At 38.7% G+C, this 25,589-nt stretch overlaps 1 protein-coding gene across 6 annotated transcripts in view; it reads left to right on the top strand.

Annotated features, from left to right (window-relative positions):
• Positions 1-25,589, top strand: part of CCDC191 (coiled-coil domain containing 191) — an 87,548-nt gene that overhangs the window by 36,168 nt on the left and 25,791 nt on the right. For all 6 annotated transcript variants that reach the window (XM_045851017.1, XM_045851022.1, XM_045851021.1 and 3 more), the window contains exons 8-13: positions 5,720-5,910; positions 12,192-12,435; positions 16,246-16,697; positions 17,450-17,562; positions 19,439-19,521; positions 20,269-20,370. In XM_045851017.1, coding sequence (XP_045706973.1) covers positions 5,720-5,910; positions 12,192-12,435; positions 16,246-16,697; positions 17,450-17,562; positions 19,439-19,521; positions 20,269-20,370 — 1,185 coding nt within the window. The remainder of the gene's footprint in view (positions 1-5,719; positions 5,911-12,191; positions 12,436-16,245; positions 16,698-17,449; positions 17,563-19,438; positions 19,522-20,268; positions 20,371-25,589) is intronic.

The raw sequence follows: 25,589 nt of genomic DNA, 5'->3' as shown, positions 1-25,589 counted from the left end.
TGGGTAATAGAAAGGGTAAATAGATAATGACTATGAAAGTGTGCCACTCCTCATCCCTTCCACGTAAGTCAGAGTGCTTTCATCTCCCAGAGAAGAGAGAGTATTTTCCTTTCCCAAACATTTTTCTCTAAGCACATTTGTGGGACTCCTATTTGCCTGAATAATGTGTGCTGTAAATCAAGAATATCTAAGTGGCTATTCTTGATTCATACTTCTATTTTTTAATTAAAAATTTAATGAGATTGCTTTTTTGAGTAGTCAGGGAAAAAACCAATAGCAAGCTGATTTTGAAAAAGCTGCCATTTACAACAACATGGATGGATCTTAAGAATATCATGCTAAGTGAAGTAAGTCAGAAAAAGTTAAGAACCATGTAATTTCACTCATATGTGGCATATAAAACTGAAAGCAACTAGTGAACAAAGCAAGAAAAACAACAAACAAAAACATAGACACAGACGAAACAGTATGATGGTTACCAGTGGGAAAGGGAGTGGGAGGTAGCAAAGGGTAAAGGGGGTCAAACACATGGTTATGGAAGCAGATTTCAGTTCAGGTGGTGGGCACACAGTGCAATATGCAGATGATGTATCATAGAATTGTGCACTTAAAACCTATATAATTTTATGAACCACTGTCACCCCCAAAAATTAATTTTAAAAGGTAGGGGCAACATTAGTGTTAGGGGGCAGAAAGGAAGGCAGTTGCTGCATGAGTTTGTCACTTTGCTGATATTAACTTCTGTGTAGTGAGACTGAATTATAGACCTTTAAAACTGATAATTTTTAGCCCTGGCTGGTATAGCTCAGTGGATTGAGCGCGGGCTGCGAACCAAAGTGTCGCAGGTTCGATTCCCAGCCAGGGTACATGCCTGGGTTGCAGGCCATAACCCCCAGCAACCGCACATTGATGTCTCTCTATCTCCCTCCCTTCCCTCTCTAAGAATAAATAAAAATCTTAAAAAAAAACTGATCATTTTTTACTTCTGGCCAAGACGGAGGCATAGGTAGATGCACTTTGCCTGCCTGCACAACCAAAAGAAGGACAACAAATTTGAAAATAAAAAACAACCAGAACTGCCAGAAAATCAAACTGTATGGAAGTCTGACAACCAAGGAGTTAAAGAAGAAACAGTCATCCAGACCAGTAGGAGGGGTGGAGATGAACAGGGAGGGTAGAGAAGATTAGTGGCAAGGCAGCAGCTGGAAGACCAGGTGGTCCCACATTTGTGTGCAGATAAACCAGGAGAAACAACTGGAGAATGAGGCATACCAAGCAACTCAAGATTCCAGCGTGGGGAAGTAAAGTCTCAAAACATCTGACTGTAAAAATCTATAGGGGTTGAGGCCACAGGAGAAACTTCCTGCCTCGCAGGAGAGTTCATTGGAGAGACCCACAGGGTCCTAGAACATACACAAACCCACCCACCTAGGAATTAGCACCAGAAGGGCCAAATTTGCCTGTGGATAGTGGAGGAAGTGACTGAAAGCTGGCAGAGAGCTGAGCAAGCTGCATTGTTTCCTCTCTGACCCCACCCCCCCATATGGTGCCACAACACAGCCAGGTGGGATGTCCCACCCTGGCCAATACCTAAGACTCCACCCCTTACTACATAAAAGACATGCTGAGACAAAAAGAAAAAAAAAAAACATGGCCCAAATGAAAACAGATCAAAGCTCCAGAAAAAATACAACTAAGTGATGAAGAGATAGCCAACCTATCAGATGCACAGTTCAAAACACTGGTAATCAGGATAGTCACAGAAATGGTTGAGTGTGGTCACAAAATAGAGGAAAAAGTCAGGGTTGTGAAAAGTGAAATAAAGGAAAATGTACAGGGAACCAACAGTGAAGGGAAGGAAACCAGGACTCAATGGTTTGGAGCAGAAGGAAGAAATAAACATTCAACCAGAAAATAATGAAGAAATAAGAATTTAAAAAAAAATGAGGAGCAGTTTAAGAACCTCTGGGACAACTTTAAATATTCCAACATCCAAATTATAGGGGTGCCAGAAGGGGAATAGGAAGAGCAAGAAATTGAAAACTTCTTTGAAAACATAATGAAGGAGAACTTCCTCAATCTGGCAAAGGAAATAGACTTCCCAGAAGCCCAGAAAGCTCAGAGAGTCCCCAAGAAGTTGGACCCAAGGAAGCACACACCAAGGCACATCATAATTACATTAGCCAAGATTAAAGATAAAGAGAGAATCTTAAAAGCAGCAAGAGAAAAGGACACAGTTGCCTACAAAGTAATTCATGTAAGACTGTCAGCTGATTCCTCAAAAGAAATCTTGCAGTCAAGAAGGCTGGAGAGCCTTGGCTGGCGTAGCTCAGTGGATTGAGCACGGCCTGTGAACCAAAGTGTCACAGGTTTGATTCCCAGTCAGGGCACATGCCTGGGTTGCAGGCCATGGCCCCAGCAACCACACATTGATGTTTCTCTCTCTCTCTCTCTTTCTCCCTCCCTTCCCTCTCTAAAAATAAATAAAAATAAAATCTTTAAAAAAAAAAAAAGAAGGGGCTGGAAAGAAGTATTCCAAGTCATGAAAGGTAAGGACTTATATCCAAGATTACTCTATCCAGCAAAGCTATCATTTAGAATGGAAGGATAGATAAAGTGCTTCTCAGATAAGGTCAAGTTCAAGGAGTTCATCATCACCAAGCCCTTATTATATGAAATGTTAAAGGGACTTATCTAAGAAAAAGAAAATAAAAAAATATGAACAGTAAAATGACAACTAACTCAAACTATCAACAACTGAACCTAAAAAAGCAAAAACAAAAATGAACTAAGCAAACAACTAGAACAGGAACAGATTCACAGAAATAGAGATCACATGGAGGGTTATCAGTAGGCAGGGGGAGGGGAGAGTTGGGGAAAGGTATAGATTTTATTATTAAGAATTATTAATATTAATAATTATTCCCATTAAGTATTATTAACTATTATTAGTAAGAAGCATAAATGGTAGGTACAAAATAGACAGGGAGAGGTTAAGAATGGTATAGGAAATGGAGAAGCCAAAGAACTTATATATATGTGGCCCATGGACATGAACTGAGGTGGGGGAATGATGGTGGGAGGAGATAACAAGGTAGAGGGGAATAAAGAAGAGGAAGAAAAATGGGACAACTGTAATAGCATAAACAAAATGTATTTAAAAAAAACTGATCACTTTGCTCTCAAAATCTAAACTTAAGTATTTTTCAAGAAATGTATTAACAGAATTTATCAACTCAGATTTTCCCCCATATATTCTAGCAGTGCTTTTCTACCCATAGCAAGTTTTATATTGAATTCTTTCTTTCAGTAAAAAAAAAATATGCTTTCCTTTTGAAGTAAGACTTTTTGCCTAAGAGACTAGGGTCATCAGGATGCCAGAATATTCCAGTTTCTAGCCTTAGGTGTACCACTAACTTTTTACTTTGTGAATTTAGTTGTTAACTCTTCTTTACTTGAAGTTTAACTTTGTAATGTAAATTATAATGATATATGCAGTATCCATTTTCTAATGATGGTCTACAGATTAATAAAATAGTACATGTAAGGTGCTTTGAACTTCAGAGAAAAGGAATGTAGAAATCCAAGAAGGACACTATTAATAGTGTTGCTGCCAAAGTAGAGTATGTTTATGCTATTTCATCATTAGAAATATTCCAGGAGTTAAAAATTAAGTCATTCAAGAGGAATCCTTTAAATGAATCTGGTAAATAGAAGATATTTTCTGTTGACTATGGTATACAAGTGAACACTTTTTTTTCATGCTGTATTTTGTGGGATAGATAAACAGATAATACAAAAAGCATAATCTCCTGGCTGGTGTAGCTCAGTGGATTGAGTGCAGGCTGCAAACCAAAGCATCGCAGGTTCGATTCCCAGTCAGGGCACATGCCTGGCTTGCAGGCCACAGCCCCAGCAACCGCACATTGATGTTTCTCTCCCTCTCTTTCTCCCTCCCTTCCCTCTCTAAAAATAAATAAATAATAAAATAAAAATCTTTTTAAAAAAGCATAATCTTCTCAACCTGGCAGCTGTGAGTTTTCCTTGTTATGACTGAAGGATACCCTATATTCAGCAAATCTCCCCCCTCTGTTCTTCTCTTCCTCCCATCTGCCATCTCTCCCTCCTTCCATGGAATCTGAATTCCAGAAAATGTGCCCTCGTTTGACATAACAGAAAGGGAATAATGGCTTTTTTAGGTTTTACATGGTTTCTCCTGTTGGGAAGTAAATATTTTGTAGTTTGATTAAATGGCACTATGACTGGTTTCCTACATAGAAAATATTTCTGGTTAAATATTTCTGGCTAATTTCTAAAATTCTAGCATAATGTCCCTCATATTACAGATCTTTTAATGTATATATTTTCTCTCCCTATGACACCCCGAAATCTATATCTTAAACAACTTTGTTCAGAGTTCCCAAATTCAAATACAGTGGTGAATGCTTCCTAAATGTTGAAACAGTGAACAATAAGTCTTTTTATAGAGAAAGAAGCAGTAAATCAGGCTGAGCTTGGTTAGGCTACCCAGTTCTTGATGCAGGTCTTCAGCCATTCCACATATGTCCCACAAAGGCACTTCTTATGAGGTCACTTTCTATTGTTTAGTGCTTCCCACACTTGGTAACACTCCCAGATTTGCCATTCCCATTTATGGGACCCCGTCTCTTCCTTCCAGAGAATGATGGCTCACAGTCTAGTGGAAGCCATTAAAGACATGATTATAATACAGTGCGTTGAGTGTCTTGACTGAAGAAAGTGTAGATTGCTCTGGAATACAGTGGAAGAGGGCTGACGTTTGGGAGAGTAGTTGGGAACAGGAGGGCTCCCTAAGAGAGGTGACTCCTGAAGTAGTCAGGCAGAGAGAGGGAAGAAAAGGATGGAGAATTAGGATGACCGTAGATAAAAAAGTGTGAAACAGCATGGTTGGTGCAAGGCCAAGAGATGAAAGTAATTTGGTGTGCTAGGAACATAAAGTTTGCTGTGAAGATACAAGATATACTCGTAGATCAGGACTGGATCTCAGAGATATTCTAAGACTAGCGCCAGAGTACTTCTCCAGGATGTCCTTAGGGCCAGTAAACCTTGTCTTATTTGCTGTCACACGCACACAGTGGAAGATAGCAAGTGGCCTGAGTATCTAGGCCTGTTCAACCAAGGCCCTAACACAGTTAGTGGTGGCCCAGCTAAAGCTATTGTTTTTACCTCTCTCGTTCCTGGAAACCAGAGAACCCATTCCATCCTCATGGAATCTTCCATGTTTGTTTGTGCAGGACATTGGCAGAGTCAGTAACAGAAATGAATGAAATGGTTGGCAGAATTAATAACAGGAATGAATGAAATGGTTGGTATTTTAAGCTCCCAGACAGCCTGGTAGCGGAGATCCTATTGGAAGCAGGTTTTTCAGGCCTCTCAAACAAGCCCTTTAACTTACATTTTAGATGGGACTGTTACTCCAGCTCCCCACAGGACTGGGGCCTCAACAGTAAGGATTGAATATTTTAGTTGGTCACAAAGCTGAGAGTGTCTCAGTTTCATGACTTGAATATTTCTCGTCATTATTAGCATAATGCAGTTGTGCGCAGTGTCCTTCCATCAGGACAATTGTTCCTACCTTTGTTGGAGAGAGTGTGAGGGGGGAGTCTGAGGAAAGGGCTCTAGTTCATATTAGAAACACTGGTGCCGATCAGTGATGATTTTCCAAATGTTTCCATTGCAGTGTCAAAAACGCTATTTCTCTGCCTGGCACAAGCTGCTTCTTGATAACAGGATTAAGCTGGGGAAAGCTGGGACCCTTTCTGACTGGAAGTTCCAGCTGAAGGTCCTGCGGGCCTGGAGAGACTACACAAGATCTCAGAAGCTGCAGCGGGAGACACAAGCCATGGAGAATGACCTTAGGGAAGAAAACAGGTACCATCTTTGTACTGTGAAAACCCCTTTGGCATGTTTAGGACAGCTTTCCTCCTGAAGAATCCAGAAACGGACTCCAAAAAGTGCTGTTCACTGGAATCATCTCATCTGCTTATAAATGTGGTAATCACTGTTTTCCTATGTTTCATTCCAAGCTAGGAAAATTTAACTGAAAACTCTAAGTACAAAATGATTTGATTAATATGTACTAATGTGCATGCTTTCCTTTTTTAAAGGAAGTGAATATTATGCTTTTTCCCTTGTCCTCTGATGTAGTAGCATTGCACTTGGACCATTTTATAATTCAAAAGACAGAGTTTGGTTTGTATGCCAGTGATTCACATTCGTAGAAATCAGTCTGCACTTAGAATATTAATTAGGGACACAGGGAACATCAATCAAAGAGGGCAGACCTGCCAAGAGTGATTCCTCCCATTCCCCCATCTTTTGTTCCTCATCTTACACAGAGGTTTTGACACCTTTGCATCAACTCTCTCATACTCTTGCAAATGACAGAATGTGCCTTCAAATAAAACTTTCTTTGCTCCATCATCTTAAAATTAAATACATTTTGTTCTTTCCATTCCAAATTTAACTTTGTATTCTTGAACCAAAATCATAAATTTCAAAGGAACCATTTATTTATTTGGGAGAGGGCAGTTCATGTTTTTATGTTTGCTTATTTCTCTACCAGCAACTCTGTCACTCGTTCAGGGTGACAGATTAAACAAATGGTATGTGAAAGCATTGTTATGTGGAAGAGAGTGCCCTACCCTGGAGTTGCACAGCCTTGTGACAGCACTGGGCCATGGGGATGACACAGAGGAGAATGATGCATGACCCCTGGTCTTCCACAAGCTCACTATTTTGTGGGGAAAACAAGATCTGGAAACAGAGATGTTGAGGATCATTATAAACTGTGTAATGCATCCCCTTCTGAGGAGACCTTAGCAGAGGGAAGGGTCGCTGTGACCAAGGAGGCTCCTACAGAGTGCCAGGAGAGGTGTTATCAAGGAGCTGGGTCTTGAGCTGGGCTCTGCACTGTAAGCAGGATGTTCCTGGTGGACATGGGGAGACAAGGTGGTGGCATGGAGTGTCACCATCCCGACAGGCTGGAGACCATCAAGCACATGGTTGTAAAGTTCATTGACTTGCAAAGGGCCTTTAATGCCAGGACAAGGAGTTTAGTTATTCTTTGGTAAATAAAGATAAATTCTTGAAGGTTTTTAAGCAGAAGGGTGACCAAGTCAATTTTACTTTCCACAGTATGCTGGGAGAAATCTTCATTAAAAAAAAAAGAAGGTCAACATAGAGAACTCTTCCATAATCCATTTCTAAGTTCTCAGGACCTAGTGACTGATATAAGGGACTGATGGGATGACAGTCTAACTGGAAAAGCAATAGCTGAGAAAAGGTCTGCTGGACAGCGCAGGGCGTGTGGCGGAGCGGTGAGAGGGGGGCAGCATGAGCGACGGCCTGAAGGGAGTGGACACTGAGATGTTCAAGTCAGAAGTGGCCTGTGAAATTCACATGCCAGAAGAAGCTTGTAGAAAAAAAATCTAAAGAACTGGATATGCCATTCCAATTAAACTGTTTCATATAAAAACACTAAAAGGGGATTTCATAATAACATAATGTGCCTTTTTTTTTTAAGATCTCAGAACTTTCTGTCTCATATCTGTGAATTATTTTCAGGTGTCTATTTTTAAATGTTGAGAATGGGTACTCCATTTTTTAGAACTGCAAGAGATAGAAAATATTTAACTTATAATAATTTTTTACTATAATACTTTAGAGCAGATATACCTTAGAGCAGGAATGCTCTAATCTAGCCCCTCATTTTATAGACATTACAAGGAAGGCCCGAGAGGGAAGCTGTCATCCCAAGGTCATAGAGTCAAGAGCAGCCAGCCCAGAACTAGGCCCTGGCCTTTTGGATTCTGAGCTCGATACTGTACCCTGTAGCACACAGCTGCTGTGTTAAGCGGCATCTGGTAGTCCCTAAGACAACCATGTTTGTGAGTTATATTGTAATTTACTCAGATGGTTTCAGAAAAGAGCGGTGATTTACAAATGATAAGTTATGCTAAAAACATGAAAAGAAAGGATCTGTTAAACATAAACCACACATTGCTGCTTTCCTACAAATCCCTGGCTTTCTGCATCTTGTTCTCTGTTCTTGAAATTGGTTTAGGATGTTAAATTTCAAGATCTTGTTCAAAGAAGGTTAGGATATTAAAGGTGGGGGGAAAAGCTCAAAGGTAGTTGCTGCAAGCAGAAACCAAGAAATGTCAGCGGGATTGAGGGTGTCCCCGTTTCTGCAGCACTTTTGTTAATCATGTTGGACGGCGCTTCCTCTGTGCTTACCTGGGTATCCAGGTCAGAGGCCAGAAACTGAAGGGCATCTGAAGCTGGTAAAATTCCTGATGTGTCTGTCAGAGAGGCAGGAGGATAAGACTTGTACCGTCTGGCTCACTTTAAAGCTCTAAAACAGAATTATCTTTTACTTTTTCTCTGAGGGGCTCCTGCTGCATTATTGAATACATAAGCTTTTTTCCTTCCTATTCTTGCATTTGCATCATTGCTGTTTTTGTGTTCTGGGTCAGATCTCAGCACTCAGTCAGATCACTAGTATGTGGTTATTTATTTCTCATTTCTCACTTTTAAAAAATTCAAGACACTCTCTAGATATCTAGAATCATCCTGAGGTAGTACTAACTTACATGAGAATTTGTTTTCTATTTTTCAGGTTCTTTTATTAAAGATTCTTGTAGGACAGGTAGTATAGGGCTTTTTAGGGAAGTGGGGATGACATCATTTTGAGGAGGAATCTGAAGCTTAGAAACTTTCTGTCACTACCCAGTGTCCTTTGTATGGTGACTCCTCTGACTTCTCCATTCTGTAACACACACCAGCAACTAAGTGTCATTTGAGGTGTTGTTCTAAGCATCAATGTTCATATTTAAATTTCTTTTTAAATCTTTTATAAGGTTTAAATAGAAACCTTATTCTTTTATATGTATAAAAGAATAAGGTTTCTATTCTTTTTTCTATTCTTTTTGGTCTTTAGAGACAGCCTTTGTCTGCATGCAGTTATATAATTGTGATGATCAATTTATAAATTTATATACCCTTGCCAGAAATTCCCTGATTGTGGATTGGAAGCATATTGGGACGGGATGTTTTCTGTGTGGGAACTCCATCCTTCATTTCATGATTATCTGGGAACTATGTCTGAAACCATTTCTTTGGGTTAGTGTACCCAAGCAAATCACATCTGGTTGAGCTTTTAAGAAATTTAAGTGATTTTTCACTTTCAGAAATACTTATGTTTTTGGTATCATCTTTTTAAAAGTATAGAAGTTGGCTTATTGGGAATATCGTCACTCTGCTAGAGTGAATTGCAAGGGTGCAGGAGTAAAAGCAACCTGATCTCTGGATCCCTGGCTTCGGTTGCTACCCTTCCACCTCAATGCAGAAACATAGATTATTAAATAGATATTCAAGATACCCACATAGCCATTGTAGAGTGGGCTCTAAGCACTATAGTGAACATGCATTTTTTAAACCTATTTTCTTACTGTTTAGGGTTTTATTATATTTACAAAAATATTTTTCTCTTTGCCTTTTTATAGTGTCCAAATAATTTCTTCCCTGACAGTCAAAACCTCAGTGTTGTTTGACTGTTTACATTGTAAAAACATGAAAATAACACATCAGGTAATACATACTCCTCCTTTCTGAGCAGATTCATGTAAATCAAATTTCACATTAATCAGAGCAATGGACATCCTCCGTTCTGTGAAAATTTATGATTTTCACTTAAATAAAGTGCTATAGAGTTTTGGGGGTTTTGTTCTTACCTGTGTTGCTACCTAACTTATTATTCTTATTTCCTCTATAATTTTTATTTCAAGGTTATTCAGTCTCATATTAGATACTTCTTTTCTTTTTTTTTTAATATTTTATTTATTTATTTTTAGACAGAGGGGAGAGGAGAGAGAAAGGGAGAGAAACATTAATGTGTGGTTGCCTCCCGTGCGCCCCTTAGGGGACCTGGCCTGCAACCCAGGCATGTGCCCTGACTGGGAATTGAACCCGCGGCCCTTTTGTTCTCAGGCCGGTGCTCAATCCACTGAACCACACCAGCCAGGGATAGATACTTATTTTCATCAAAGTAAAATAATATACAAATGTCTATTCTACCTACATTGTACTTTCATTACAAAAACCATCAGTCACCAAGTATTTATTGAATACCTATTATTAAATTATTAAAAAGAAGCAATTAAATGTAATAAAAAATGCTGTTAGCAGAGGTACTGTTAGTGTTTATCCTGAAATTCATTATTTCGGTTGACTTTACTCTTACTAATTGGTTGTTTCACCCAACTCTTCTGACATAGATTAAAGTCTGTGACTCTAGAGTAGTCTTTTTCAGACTAAGGATTTTAACCCAGTAGAGGGTCCTGAAATCAGGCTCAAGATGAGCTATGTATTTTATAGAAATAGAAGCCCTGGCTGGCGTAACTCAGTGGATTGAGCATGGGCTACAAACCAAAGCGTTGCAGGTTTGATTCCCAGTCAGGGCACATGCCTGGCTTGCAGGCCACTGACCCCAGCATCTGCACATTGATGTTTCTCTCTCTCTCTTTCTCCCTCCCTTCCCTCTCTAAAAATAAATAAATAAAACCTTAAAAAAAAGAAAGAAAGAAATAGAACATGTTAGAACAGAAATAACCAAGCACATCTCTGGTAATAGAGTATTGTTTGGTGAAACTTTTGTTTCAGTTACATATAGTTTTGCTTTATATATGCACATGTAAACTTACATAGTGAGTCACAGTGTAACATTTTTTTCTTACTGTAGGTGGCAATTAGAAAGGTTTAAGAGTCACTTAAGTGCCCCAGCTGGTGTGGCTCAGTGGATTGAGCTCTGGCCTGTGAACCAAAGGGTCATTGGTTCAATTCCCAGTCAAGGCACATGCCTGGGTCGCAGGCTGGGTTCCCCCATGTGGGGAATGCAAGAGGCAAGCAAACATTGATGTTTCACTCCCTTTCCTTCTCCCTCCCTTCCCCTCTGTCTAAAAATAAATAAATAAAATATTTTTTTTAAAAGTCACTTAAGTATTTAAAAACTATAAGAATGTTCTTCTGACACATTGACTTAAAAACTGCTTCTATTTTGTTTTGACCCCCAGAAGTCCATGAGGAGAGTTAAGCATTATGCTTTTTTAACAGAAATGGATATGCAAATAGTGTTATAGAGAACTTATTTGATTTTCCTTTACAAGATAAAATCAAGTAGATATCTAAATAATATTGGGTTTTAAACTTCTAAACTGACCCGTTTATGATGCGACATAATTTCCAAGTTATGATGAGACATAATTTTTTCAGGGACAGTAACCATCTGCGCATGGATAGAGCTCAGGGAACTTTATGCTTGAATTCTCAACTGGTCACTTCCAGAGTGCCTCCTAATGGAGATCCCCTGTGGGAAGGGAACGTAGCTGGCAGTTTATAACTCCACTCAGTCACGTCCCGTCATGTTCATGAAGTGTCCAGGAATCAAAGGAGCTCTTCCTTAGGGAGAGAATGTGTTGGGACAACACCTACCAGACTGCGAATGAATTCCATGAGAGCAAGTGCCAGTCTCTGCCTCTCACATGTGTCTGGTGTTTGGCAATTATCTTCACAAGGCAATCCTTCATTCACTTAGTTTTCAGGTCTGTAAATGAGTCCTTCTTTAGGGAACCTTTCCCCAATCAAGTCCTCCTTTCCTAAGATCTACCTTCATAGTTTCATGTTGACTTTTATAAGTCTTACACTTAATTATTGATAATTCGCTTGTTTTGTTCCTTTCCTTTTCTCCCAATCTTCTGTCTTCCTTAGATTTCCAAGCATAGCTGTATGTCTCCCTTATGCATTCATCTTTTAAAAAGTAGTTATTTATATACCTATTCTTTTTGCTACTTCCCCTCTGAAAGCCCTCATAAACTATTTTATGATAATCAAAAAATGTGATATCTTCATGACATGATAGAACAGAACTGTCACTCTTTCTTCTGAGGTAATGTGTTGAAGTGCCAACGCCTTCTATGAGCACACCCTTTCCACCAGGGAATTTTATAAAGTAATTCCATTTAGCTTCGATAAAAGAATAAGCTGGAGCTAAGTGGAGCATTTCTGGGACTCCTCTGGACTTGTGTTCCATTTATATTATCAAGTAACAAGTTGTCAGTGGCTTCTGTTTTTAATGGAAGTGCTTTGTTGCTTAGAAAACGCCAACTGGCCGCTGAATACAACCGGAAAGAAGTTCTCCGACACCACTTTACAGAATGGCAGCATTGGCATCGTGCAGAGATCCTGAAGAGAGCGCTGGCTCTAAAAAAGGGGGAAACAAGGAAGAAAATGAATGAGTTGTTGAAGGCAGTATCACTAGGGAAACTCAGTGCAAACAGGTCATCAGGCATCAGTCCACTTGAGGAGGGAACAGCTATGGAGGAGTCACCTATAGGAGAGGTACGTTGTGTTTCTTTTGCTTGGTCTCCCTGCCTGTTAATCACTTGGTTTTCAGCTGGCACGTGGGTAGCTTGGTCTGTTAGCCACTGTCAGATTGCCTTGCCTACACCACCTGACAGATGAGAACTGCTGTAATGCCCGAAGGTTAACTTTCAGTCAGTGTTCATTGTCTTGAACTGAATCTTCTTTTTATGATCACATATAAACTTTGGCGTAGCTGAAACTTAGTACAAAGTTAGCACAGGGAATTTAAAACTACTACGAGAAAGACTCTTTCAGGAAGATAATAGAAAGTGTTGTCTCCTCGCTTGTGTACTCTTGTTTGGTCATCAAACATTTCTTTCCTAAGTGAGCCTTGTGACTTATGAGGGGAATGTTTAAGTGTTTATTCTTCTAATGAGAAAAATAATATATATTAATCGTAGCAATTTAGTAGCAGAAAATGACAGAAAAAAAAAGAAAAATTGCCCATAATTTCATCATTTGAGGATAACCAGTGATAACATGTTGAAGTATAGACATCTTGTCTTCTCTCTCTTCAGGCATATGCAGATTCTTCTCTTCATTATTTTATTTAGCTTTAATCTTTTCTTCAGTCAAGTCATTGAGGGCATTAGTCTGCCATAACACAGGAAAAGAAAAGCCATGTATTTTTCTTCTTAATAAGGATGTGATTTTTTAACATGAGAATTTTTTTATGTCAACAAATTTACAATGGTAGTTCTCAGCTGAGAGTATACTGCAGAATCAGACCACTAAATCAGAGTCTCTGGGAGTGGAGCACCTGTACGTTTTGAAAGTTCCACAGGTGAACCTGATGAATGCCCGCTGGTTAAGGACCACCAGGTTCTGTACCATCATATCGTAATGTCTGCATGATTCTCTGTCATGAACTGTAAGCTAGACTCTGCCTACTTCCTTCTCTGTTGCAGGACATTGAAATTGTTTACAGTTTGCCACAATTGCAGACAAAGCTTCCTTGGTCACCCTCGTAGCTAAATCTTTGCACACATCTATAATGCTTTAGTTTGGATAAATACCTAAAACTAGTATGCCCATTCCAAAGACTATTACCAAATTGTCATCCCAGAAAGATTGTACCCAAGAAGCACCTATTTTCGTGCCTGATAACATAGTTTTCATTTTTTACCAAGTTAATAGGTAAAATATTTTCATCTTATTAAACATTCTCAGATCTTCTTTTAAATCACTACTGAGGTTAAACATTTTTTGCATTGGATATATATATATAATGAAATATATTTGAAATAGGAAATATTTCAAAATATGAAATACTATATTTCATATGAAATAGAAAATTCATAATATGAAATGTTTCCTATGAAATAATATGAAATATATATTAATATATTCATATTCATATGTGAATATATTCATATTCATATGTGAATATATAATTATATATAATATGAAAATGGATATAGTAAGATAGATATATCATGATTGGTCTCTTCATGCCCTTTTGTCTGTATTTCTACTTGGTTGTGTATCTTTTTCTTATTTATAGGAGCTCTGTATATTTTTTAAAGTATTTGTTGTCTTTATTATATATTTTGCTTTTTTTTTTTCATTCTGTCATTTGTCTTTTTGGGTTTTTTATAGTGTTTGGTACTATACACAGTTAAGTTTTTAGTAAAGGCCATCATATCAGGTTTTCTCTTTTATAATTGCACTTGTGTTTGAAGAGCCTTTCAGAGGAGGTCCTGTATGCTCATCTCCACCCCAGGCCCCCTCCACTGCTTCATAATGCTGCCAAGTACTTAACTAAGTTACACTGGGAACTAGAGGGTCCTGGCCTTGCTTTTTACTGTGACTACTGCTAGCAAGCAGCTGGTTTAATATAACCTTGTCTCTCAGCAAAAGGGGATCATGAGGATGCTTATTGGTACTTATGTAACATTTTGGTCCCTTCCCCTAGGCGATTTATCTACCTTTATGTCAGTCAGATCATTTTGTTTCCACTGAGACCCAAGAGAGTCTTCTATCTTAGGAAATAGCTATGTGGAACCTTTTACCTTACAAAGGTCCACTGTTATTATCTTTAAATGAAAAAAGAAGTCAGCAGAAAGTATTTTTTTGTGTGTGTAAAAGGGAAAAATTACTACATATATGTATATAATTTATACTCAAGAAAAAAGATCGCCAAATCTCTGAAATCAAAAACAAAAGAATTTATCAGAAAAGGATAATATTGTAAAAAAAAATAGAACAAATGAAAATACAGGATATAATAGACTCTATAGGTTACTAGATAAACTGTAATCTTTTCTAGAGTATAGCGCCTAACATGAGCAAATGAAAATATAAAATCTTTAGTTAGATGTTCATTAATTACACAATCATAGGAATTCATGTACCACAAGCACATATACTATACCTTGAAATTTTTTAGAACTACCAGTTAGCTAATGTAGGTGATTTTCTCTAATTAAGCCAGACCATTCAGTTCTGTTCTATCAAGTACAATCTGTACCAGTAAGCTTTTCTTTCTTTCTCTTATTTTCACCTGAAAAAGTTACCATGATCCAAAAGAAATCTTGTTGCTGTACTCAAGGCTTTTACAGCCTTGCTGGGTTAATAATACATCATTATCACAAAGTTTAAAAGGGCATAAAACATGTACCCCTCTTGATGCTAAATTACTTACGCAGGTGTTGTCGTGAAGAAATGTCCACTGACATTTCTGAAGTAGGTTATTTTGAAAAGTATTTAACATGTCAGAGTTTCCACGTATCATATCTTTTACTTTAGCTGAACCTACAGAAATATTTCCATCATCATGAAAAATATCTTTGAGTACCCAAGCATGGCACCCTGTTAAAGCTAGAAGCTTCTAAGATACGTAAGACAGTTCACAGTGTTTTTCTCTTTGTACCACTGCAGATGGAAGAATCAAAACTGGCTAGACTTTAGACCATGGCATCATACCATGCTAGAAGAGACATTTTAACTGTGGCATTATTTCGGCCAGAATAAATTTTTTGGATTAAAAATTCTGTTCCTTTTCCTCTGTATAGAACTTGTAACATCTCAGTCTGTTGAATGAGATTTGAATGATAAAGCTTTGAAAACTATTAAGCCATATGCTAATACAAAATATTATTAGGCTACATTATTCTTATGTGATATAGATATTAGTCTGTTGGTCCTGGGTTTGCCAACATTTTTCACATATAACTTGTTTGGAAATAACTGGAGTCTATAAACTTTAATCCAGTCCTTAATCCTGAAATAAATACTCTGACTTTAATTTACTGGTGGTAAGAGAGTCATTGAAAGAACTATTATTAAAGAGCTGTTATTATTAAGCAGCTATTATAAAGAGCTACTATTAATTAGTAAAGCTATTCCTTAGTTTTCCAACATTCTTAAGAAAGAATATATCCTTTGCTACAAAATTTTCAATTTTCTGCAAAATTCAATGTTAATTCATGTAGATTAAAATTCCTGTGACATGTATCTGGAGTATCTTGCCTAATTCACAAATGAACTGTCCTAATTAGAAAACTGTAACAGCACATTTTTCATTGTCCTGGCCCATGTCAGTGGTCCATACAGTTGTAGCCACCCCCCACCCAGTTTTCCTGGCCAGCAGTACACATTCTCAGAGTGGCTCCAGAGCTGAGGCTGGTAGCCTCTGAGGTAGCCAGGCCAGGAGCACAGGGCAACTCTGGCTGGGGTGCAGGGCAACTGTGCCATTGAACAGAGCAATGCTGACTAGATGAAGCTGGCTCTCGTCAGCGCAGTCCTTTCAATAGCTGAGCTCCATACCATCTCCTTCTCTCTCAGGTGACTGCCATACCCCTTCTGTGGGAAAAGCCTCCTTCAGGGAGCAGTGGTTGTATGCCTAGCCCCCACCTAGGCAAACCAACAGACAGCATCTTGCAAGTTTGCCTTCAGAATGTCCCTCTGAACACATCTGAAAACAAGCCTCACAAAGCTCTGGATCTTGAGCCCTCCCCACAGCCTGACAGCAACGAGAAGCTCAGAACCACCAGCCAGAAAACAAAACCTATTTGCATGAGTCATTTCCACAACCGCCATGCCTTCCAGCAACAGCTGATTGAGAAGCAAAAGAAGAAACTTCAGGAACAACACAAAGTGATTCTGGAGCTGAAGGAAAGCCAGAGGCTGGCAAAGGCTCGGTGGGCAGCAGAGCGTGACACAGCAGTGATTGACTCACAGAGCTGCCTGCTGTCCAACCCCAAAGAACCAAAGAGAACCTGCAAGGCACCTTCAAAGTATGTCCATTGTATCAGAACACTCCCTGGACTCATTATTTAGAGTTTTTCACTTTGCAGTAGATGGGCTTCTGAACTTTGCCTAGCTTCCAGGCTCCATGGTCTGTCCTTTCACTGTGCACTCTCAGACCAAAGAAACTATTTGTGACTGGTCCTGAGAGATACAAATAGGTATTTAAGGCAAGTGGCTGCCTGTAAGGACCCACTTACACAGTATTTGCATTGTCACCACCTTTGTCTAAGGAAGTCTGGTAAAAGAGAAAAATACTTACTTGCTCTAACTTGATTCATGGGTTTCTGATTTTGTTTAGTGCCAAGGAGCCAGGGTAGACAATATCAGGTCCCAGTGGAGCAGTCCCTGGGGCCGACCAGTTATCTAGCCTAAATTTATTGTTGTTTTGGATAAAAGTAAATATCTTGGAGCCTGGAATAAGAGTCCAAATTTCTAATAACCCATTTAACAAGGTTTCAGACATGCACTCAATATGTGTGATAAATAGTAGGGTAAGAGTGGGCGACACCTACTGATTCCAAGTACCGGGACGGGAATCGGAGTGCCTGTCTCACTCTGTAGACTCAGGCCAGTCGCTCAGCCTTTCCCTGCCAGTCTCTCTAGTGGGTGTAGTAATGCGTAGTTACCTCAGAGAGGAAGGATTCATTAGAGTTTTTTAAATTCTTTGAGTTCTTCAGGTGCAAAGGCTTTGAACGAAGCTGGTTATGGGTCTGAATTCTTTTTTTTTCCCCCCTTCCAGTTCATCTGTTGCTTCCCCTGGGACCGAAGGTAGTAGAAGTAACTCCCAAAATGATCTTTCTGGACCCAGAAGGAGCCCAAAGAAGCTGATGACACCCCATCCCATTCTTAAAGGCACGGCCGCCTTGGTTTGGCCTTGGTGGTGGTTATCTTCCCTGTGGAGTAGAATGTGCTGGTGTTGGGTTTTGAGGTTTGGAAAACCTGGTCAGTCTGAGGGGTGGACACGTGAGAGGCAGAATGTACCAGCAAGCTCCATGACTTTTCCCCTGCCTCTTCTGCCAAGCTTTTTGGCCTTTCCAGCCAATACCAAAGAATCAGTGCTAAGAGGTTTTACTATTTTCCTCTAACTTAAGATTTGTATTGTGATACAAAAATAATGGGACAAATATATACATGAGAAAACTCTGAGTAGCTGCTAAGAATAAACACTGAAAGATCACCTATCATTGTACTTTGTTAACATTAAAATATTGAATAGTTCACAGCAGTTTACATTGTTAGTACATCATTTTATAATGAGTTATGCCTTGATGATAGGCTTTTAGTAATGAAATTTATAAACCTCCTATTTTAATTTATGGGATTTTTGATAACATAGAAATTGTTATTTAAACCAAACAATACTATGAGAAGAGAAGCATTCCTCAGAACCCACCTAGTGAATCTGCTAATTGTTTTCACTACAGTCACATACTCTACATATGTCTGTATGTGGTGGTAGGCACTTTGACAATTATGTTGTATTTGGTAAATCTGATTTTTCTCCCGTGGCAAGATTGCTGCCCCAACAAGAACTGACATCATCCGAATGATACTGCATCTACAACTCAACTCCTATCAGTGAAGAAATGAGCAGTCTTTGCACTGACTCTGCCAGGACAGCAGTTTATGCCATCTCTGTCCACCACTGAGGACAATCAAAAAATGGCCAGGCTACTTTTCAAGTCACCTTTGATGACCAGCTTCAGAAACGAAGAGGAAGGGCACATTACCAGAGACTGCTTCTCAGAGCTCTTTCACTTTAATCCATTCTGCCCTCTTAAAGACAGCCTCACTCCCACTCTCTGTGGGGAGCCCCCACTGTTCTTTCTCTAGCAAAGCAGACATTTAGTATCTATAAGACATAGCCTGGTGAGCTGTTTTTTTTTAATTAATATTTAAAGCTTGGAGTTAAATTTTCTCCACCTATAACATGGCACAAGGAACAGAAAATAGATATTGGCTGACTTAGGTGAGCAGAGCTTGGTACTCCTCCCACCCGTGCTCCTATTCCTGGGAAGGTCGAACTGATGGCAGTCATCACATTAGACCGTCTTGCGCATTTGCTTCTTTTGGACCGGTATTTAACAGACTGTTGAGAACAGGAGTCTGACACTCAGATTCATTCAGATGCCAGTCCTCCCAGCACTTAGTACAGTTCCATTTCCTGCCCATCTGGATATCCAGGCCTTTAAAACTAAATTAAAATATATTCATTGTGACCCTAAACTTTGTTTGTGCTTGTTGTTATTACATGTACAGACATATGTATAGTGATTTAGGAAAAATTAGTAGGATCAATGCAATTTCAGGAATAATTTTATTCTGAAAGTACTTGTTAGATATAAGTAAAGTTTTATACATTCATTAAAGGAATTATCAAATTAAAATTCTGGTTTTTGGGTTTCATATACTAAAAGTATCATCAGCACATTATCTTATTTAAACCAGTAAACAGTTATTCTAATAGAAATATAAATAAAAACGTAATCTGCAAATTGTTCATCATTGCTGAGAAAGGGACTATAGTTCTTTAACCTTTAGAGAATATATACACACCTAAAATTTATATATTTATATTTTATATACATTTTATACATACATATTTCTGAGATTGTGAACGCTCAACTTATAAGAAAACCTTAATAACACCAAATTTTACTAAAAAGAGAGGCATTTGTTTTGCAGTGTTTCTTATATTTTTGATACTGGAACTCTTACTATTTTCTAGCCATGGAGGAGAGAGCAGCTCAGCGAGCTGAACGTAGGCGGATCTTGGCAGAGAAGAAGAAAAAACAAGAAGAGGATAAATTGGTAATAAACCAAGAATGCAAACTGAGGCAAGAAAAAGGATTTCCATAGGTTTTTATTAAAAAAAAATTAAACCTAGCACATTTAAGCCGAAGGAGACAACAGAGTTAAACCAACTTTGGTGATGGCTTTTTGCCTACAGGCCTGAACTCTGTGACAATTTTAGAAAAATGAGGGGGAGAAAGCATGATGTTGATCATTAGTATAGCAGCAAATGTTGCAAAAGTTGATGGGAACTAGCAAATTGGAAGATTTACACATAACCAAGACTAATATAGATGTTCTACCTGACAAGTTTGCAAAGGTTTTTTGAAGTTTTTTGAAATTTTGACTTGGATTGTCAGAAGTAAATTTTGTGCCTACTAAGAAAAAATAGATAATACTAACACGTTTGAAGAGTTTTTGGTGAAATGAAAGAAAAAAATTTCCCATGCTATATATAGTTCAGACTTAGTACTTCACAGATGAAAATAAGAACTAGAAAGTAATCCTTTTATGATAAAAAAGTTAATGGTCTTATTCATGCTTAGTCTCATCTTCCCAAGGAGAAGATTCCTTAGAGAAACTTTCAAGTTATACAACTGACCACCTGTTGATTGGGTTTTTTACTTTTATCACAAAGAGCAAAGTTTTTCCAGAGACAGGGTGGATACATTGGTAGATACTTAACTTTGCTCAGCCTCAACTTAAAAGATCATATTTCCATAAGAATTGAGGGTTCTGGTTTTTATAAATTCTGGTCTTGATCAGGCCCAGTTAAAGGCCCAAGAGGAGGAGCGTCAGAAGAGAGAGGCAGAAGAAAAGGAGGCTCAGCTTAAGAAAAAACGAGAAGAGAAGAGACTGAAGAAAATGGTTAGTACCATGTGTCTGTCTGGTCAGCTGTCTGTCTCAGGAGGCCGCTTGTGTGCGATGCAATGGCCCTGTGCACTTTCCCCTCCCCTGACTTCTGTCTAGAGCACTCTTTTCCCACCACCATCCTTTTTCTCTATTTTGTGAAAACCTTCTCATTCTTTACATCTTGGATCAATATGACTTCTTCCAGATTAGCCTTTCCTGCCTTGCCCCACCCTTCTCTCCACCCTAGGTTAGGTTAGGTCTCTCTCTCTCTACCTTTGAATATATTTCCTTCAAAGCATTACCAGGGCTTTAATTATGCATTTATTCTGTGGTTGTTTTATTTATGTGTGCATCTCCAGCTAAGCTGTAATCTCCATCATAAGAGTAGAGGGTGCAGTCTGATGTTACTTACTATTGTATTGGCTAGCAGTGTGCTGAGCATACTAGGAACTCAGCAAATGTGTTGAATGAAAGAATAAATGAAAAAATGGAAGGAAATACACACAGAAGAAATAAGAGGTAAAACTCTTATTTTCAAGGTTTCTAAATTCTAGTTGGAAAGATAAGGCCTTAAAATACAAGCCTGTCAGAGACGGTGCAGTACATTCTATGCCATTTTTATGCATCACAGACCAGAAGAGATCAACAAGGTCATGCGAGGCAAGATCTGCGGAGATTCTGGAGACATTAGAGGCATTTCCATAGAAAAGAGATTTGAATTGAAAATTGTGTTAAGGTTCTCCAGAGAAACAGAACGAATAAGATATATGTGTATATAAATATATATACTATAGGAAGAGATTTATATAAGGAATTGGCTCACATGATTATGAAAGCTGAGAAGTTCCACAATCTGCCACCCAGAAGCTGGGGACCCAGGAAAGCCAGTGATATAATTCCAGTTCAAGGACAGGAGAAGACCAATGTCCCGGCTCAAACAGGCAGGCAGGACACAAAAGAGGGCAGCAAATTCCTCCTCTTTCTGCCTTATTGTCCTATTCAGGCTCTTAAAGGATTGGATGATGCCCACATGTGCATGGGAGGCCAGTCTACTTTACTGAGTCCATGGATTCAAATGTTAATATCATCCAGAAATATCTTCACAGACACACCCAGAAATAACATTTCATCTGGGCACTCTGTGGCACAGGCAAATTGACACATAAAATTAATCATCACACGTCCACCTCACTGTTAACCTGACATTCATATACATCTTAAACCAAACTAATCTTCAAATAAAGATAATAACAATATCATAACTCTACCTAGCATGATACAGCTACCCTGGAAATGCACTAGCCTCTGCCCCAAAAGAAGAGGTAAAGTCTTTGAGTGATGTTTACTCTTCTTGATATCCCATAACTTAAATACTGTGATTTAAAATGAATAATACTTAAATACCATGATATAAAGCCAATACATCTTACATTACATAATAAGAGAATAATAGAGGAAAGAAAACAAAGATACACACACACACACAGATATATTCATAGCAAAATAAGAAAAGAATACTCATGACAATTACAGTCTTCATTTATGTAACTGGTCAAGTGAGTATAGCTAGATTTATAACTACCTTCTTCCACTACCCACTCTCCCCTTTTCCTTCAGCAAGTACCTCTGCTGGTTGCAGTTTTTTACCTGGTGAGGTGACCCCAAATCTTCAGTCCTAAAGGCCTTGGCCTTTACTAGTCCAGTGTGGATTGGCTTTTGTAGTTTTCAATTGACCTTAATCACAGGGCATGGTAATACTAAGATATACAATAGCATGAGTGTCTAACCTTTTGGCGTCTCTGGGCCACACTGGAAGAAGAAGAATTGTCGTCTTGGGCCACAAATTAAATACACAAACACTAATGAAAACTGATGAGCCAAACAAAAAAAGTTTTAAGTAAATTGACGATTTTGTGCTGAGCCCCATTCATAGCCATTCTGGGCTGCATGTGGCCTGCAGGCTGTGGGTTGGACACCCCAGCAAGGATCTCCTGTATTCCAGAAATACTTCTCCTTACCTCCACATGGAGTAGTAATCCAGTTTCCCTTGGTAATCAGGATCATGCACCCCAGCCAGCACTTCCTTCTTTGCCTGTTTAGAGTCATAAGGAGCCCCAAATGAATGGGTGGCATTCTGAAATTCTAGTGCAGTGGAATTACTGTTGTGTCTCCTGGTAGAAGCATTCCCCCCATTTGGAACCAAGACCTCTGGACGGACAGGACTTAAAGTTGTGGGGAAAGGAAGCAAAAATTTTACTAGTGGGTCATTGGAGATAATCATGAGTAAGTAGTACCACTCCCATTTCCATCTCTTGATTCCTGGAACCCATGAATCCTGGCTATGGGAAAACAGTACCATATACTGGATGTGGATGCAGAGTATGTACAGCCTTCTAGAGAACTGTACCTCAGACCTGCAAGGTATTGCTGCCTAACTGGCATTGCAACTGATTCTTCGAAAGACCATGCCACCGTTCTGTCAAGCCAGCTACTTCAGGATGGTAGGGGACATGATAAGACCAGTAAGTTCCATGTGTATAGGCCTGTTGCCATACTTCTTTTGCTGTACAGTGAATTCTATGATCAGAAGCCATGCTGTGTGAAATACCTTGACAGTGGATAAGCATTGTGTAAGTCCACGGATGAGACCATGTAAGTCCATGGATAATAATTTGGGTGGAAACATCGGGTAGGGGAAAAACAAATCCATATCCAGAATAAATATCTATTCTAGTGAGAACAAAACACTGCTCCTTCTATGATAGAAACACTTCAATATAATCAACCTGCCACCCGATAGCTTGCTGGTGGCACCCGGAAAATGGTGCCGTATTGGAGACTCAGTGTTAGTCTCTGCTGCTATCCATTTGGGCACTCAGCAGTGGCCGCAGCCAGTCAGCCTTAGTGAGTGGAAGTCTGTGTTGCCGAGCCCTTGTATAACCTCCATCCCTGTCACCTGGGCCACTTTGTTTATGAGCTTATTGGGCAATGGTAGGACTGGCTAGAGAAAGAGGCTAACTGTGTATCCCCTGAATGGATAAGTTTGTCCATGGAGCAAAAGGCATATACAATGTACTATAATTCATTGTTAAGTCAGACTAAGAAATCTCTAGATACAGCTCAGTTACCTCCCTTAAAAATGATATAAGTGGTTCAAAAGTAGCATTTCCCAATATGTGTGCTATGTAATTTTAGTGGTTCCTGATATCAAGTAGTTATGAATTACCTTCTTACCTTTGTCAAAAATCAGTTAACTATATTTGTGGGTCTACTTCTGGGCTCTATTCTGTTCTACTGATCTTTATGTATATTCCTTTAACAGTACCACACTGTCTCCGATTGCTATAGCTTTATAGCGAATCCTGAATATAGTAAATGTGAATTCTCCCACTATATTCTTTTTCACAGTGTTTTGCTATTCTAGTTCTTTTGCCATTCTATACAAATTTTAGGCTAATCTTGTTGATAAGTACAAAAATCTTGCTAAAATTTTGTTCATGATCATATTGAATTATGAATCAAATTGGAAGAATAGATATCTTAACAACATTGAATCTTTATGAACATGATGTATCTCCATTTATTTAGATCTTTGATTTGTTTCATGATTGTCTTATAGCTTTCCATTGATCTTATATATATATTGTTAGATTTATAGCTAAGTACTTCTTTTTGTGGTACTATTGTAAATGATATCTTTTTAAAATTTCAGATTTTATTTATTCATTGCTAGTATGTAGGAACACAGTTTATTTTTGTATGTTGACCTTGTATCCTGTGACCTTGCTAAAATCAATTGTTAGTTCTAGGAAGTTTTTGTGGACTCCTTAGAATTTTGTACATGTGCAACCAAGTCTGCTAATAAAAGCAGTTTTATTTCTTTTTTTTCCAATCTGATGGCTTTTATTTATTTTTCTTGCCTTACTACACTAGCTAGGTATAGCAGTGCAAGGTTGAGTAAGAGTAGTGGGAGAAGACATCCTTGCCTTGTAGTCTCTCACTATTATTGTCATATATTTTGTGTATTTATTTATATAAATACCTAGTACCTTGTAACTTTTATTGCTTTAAATAGTTATATATTGTAATAAAAATAAACTTAAGATTATATTTTAGCTTTACTTCATCCATTTCTGATGCTCTTTATGTATTTCTTTCTTTTAAAAAAAAGATTATTTATTTTCTAGAGAGGGGAAGGGAGGGAAAAGAGAGGGAGAGAGACATCAATGTGTGGTTGCCTCTCATGTGCCCTGCACTGGGGACCTGGCCCTCAATCCACGCATGTGCCCTAACTGGTAGTCTAACTATTAACCTTTGGTTCACAGACCAGCACTCAATCCACTGAGCCAGGGCTGATGCTCTTCGTTTCTTTTCGTAGGTCTAGATTTTTAACCTTTATCTTATTACTTCTGTCTGAAGAATTTTAACATTCCTTGTAGGGTAAGTCTTTTGGTAGTGAATTCCCTTTAAAAAAGCCAACATTTTTTCTTCACCTGAGGATATGTTTATTAATTTTAGAGAGAGAAGAAGGGAAAAAGAAGGAAGGAAGGAAGAAAGGAAGGAAGGAAGGAAGGAAAGAAGGAAGGCAGGCGAATATTAGAGAAACATCAATTGGTTGCCTCTTGTGTGTGCTGAGACCAGGGATCGAACCTGCAACCTAGATTCATTCCCTACTTGGCAGTCAAACCCAGAACCTTTTCATGTATAGAATGACACTCCAACCTACTGAGCCGCCTGACCAAGGTCCCTTTTGTTTTTGTTCATCTGAGAAAGTTTATTTCTCCTTCATTTTTGAAGGGTATTTTTGCTCAGTATAGAATTCTTGGTTGACAGTTTTTTCTTTCAATACTTTAAAGATCTTACTTCGTTGTCTTGCTTGCTGGGTTTCTGACAAGAAAATCAAGAAGTTTGCTTTAATTCTTAGCTTTGTTCCATTGTAGGTATCAGCCTACTCAGGTTGCCATACCACAGAGTGGGTGACTTAAATAACAAAAATTAATTTTCTCATGGTTTGGTAGGCTGTTCACCTCAGATAAGAGTTTCTGCATGGTTGGTTTCTGGTTAGAGCTCCCTTTCCAGCTTGTAGTTGGCCACCTTCCCACTGTGTCCTCCAGTGGCATTTCCTCAGTGCATGCACTTAGAGGAAGAGAGAGAGAACACATGAGCTTTCTGGTTTCTCTTCGTATAAGAACATTAATCCCACACTTAGGATCTTATTTTCCCATAATTACTTT

This window comes from Phyllostomus hastatus, unplaced genomic scaffold (assembly GCF_019186645.2).
Source record: "Phyllostomus hastatus isolate PE091 unplaced genomic scaffold, TTU_PhHast_1.1 phas_contig_86, whole genome shotgun sequence".
NCBI classification, from domain to species: domain Eukaryota; kingdom Metazoa; phylum Chordata; class Mammalia; order Chiroptera; family Phyllostomidae; genus Phyllostomus; species Phyllostomus hastatus.
The sequence above is the reverse complement of the archived record's forward strand: the minus strand, read 5'-3'. Positions and strand labels throughout refer to the sequence as shown.